Source organism: Cynoglossus semilaevis, unplaced genomic scaffold (assembly GCF_000523025.1).
Source record: "Cynoglossus semilaevis isolate Cse_v1.0 unplaced genomic scaffold, Cse_v1.0 C18868254, whole genome shotgun sequence".
NCBI lineage: Eukaryota > Metazoa > Chordata > Actinopteri > Pleuronectiformes > Cynoglossidae > Cynoglossus > Cynoglossus semilaevis.
The window spans coordinates 1-549 of NW_007592175.1; the positions used below are offsets into that span (position 1 = coordinate 1).

The 549-nt window shown below is 45.9% G+C and overlaps 1 protein-coding gene across 1 annotated transcript; it reads left to right on the top strand.

Annotated features, from left to right (window-relative positions):
- Positions 1–6: 6 nt before the first annotated feature.
- LOC103399653 (argininosuccinate lyase-like) lies at positions 7–537 on the top strand (the record flags this gene model as incomplete). The annotated part of the gene is made up of 3 exons (XM_025054029.1): positions 7–78; positions 206–289; positions 433–537. Coding segments are annotated over exons 1-3 (237 nt in total), but the record flags the coding sequence as incomplete, so codon positions are not given.
- Positions 538–549: the final 12 nt, after the last annotated feature.

The following is a 549-nucleotide window of genomic DNA, read 5'->3' on the forward strand; positions in this document are numbered from 1 at the left end:
GTGTGTGTGTGTTTCCAGTGTGCAGGGTTCATGATGACGATGAAGGGACTTCCCAGCAGCTACAACAAGGACCTGCAGGTCAGACTACAGTTGATTTTAAAATAAAACTCCATTCAACTTCATATTATTTTCATTCGCTGCAGTCTAAGTTTTAAGGTCTGCTCTGCTTTTGTATTGATAACCGTGTGTTTGCTGCCCCCTTCAGGAAGACAAAGAAGCCATGTTTGACTGCTACGACACCGTCAATGCCGTGCTGCAGGTGACGTCAGGAGTCGTGTCAACTCTGCAGGTCAGCAAATCACTGCTCCCTACTGTAGGGTGTACTACAAAAACATACCTCATAGTCCTACAGATACTCCATCCTACTGTTACCCCCGAGGATTTAGAGTCATGTCAGTTATATATTTCCTCTGACAGTGATGTGTTTTCCAGGTTAATCAGAGTGTGATGGAAGCGGCCCTCAGTCCAGACATGTTGGCCACAGATCTGGCCTACTATCTCGTCAGGAAGGGGGTGAGTGCTGCTGGAATCTGTGATGTGATTTTTTTT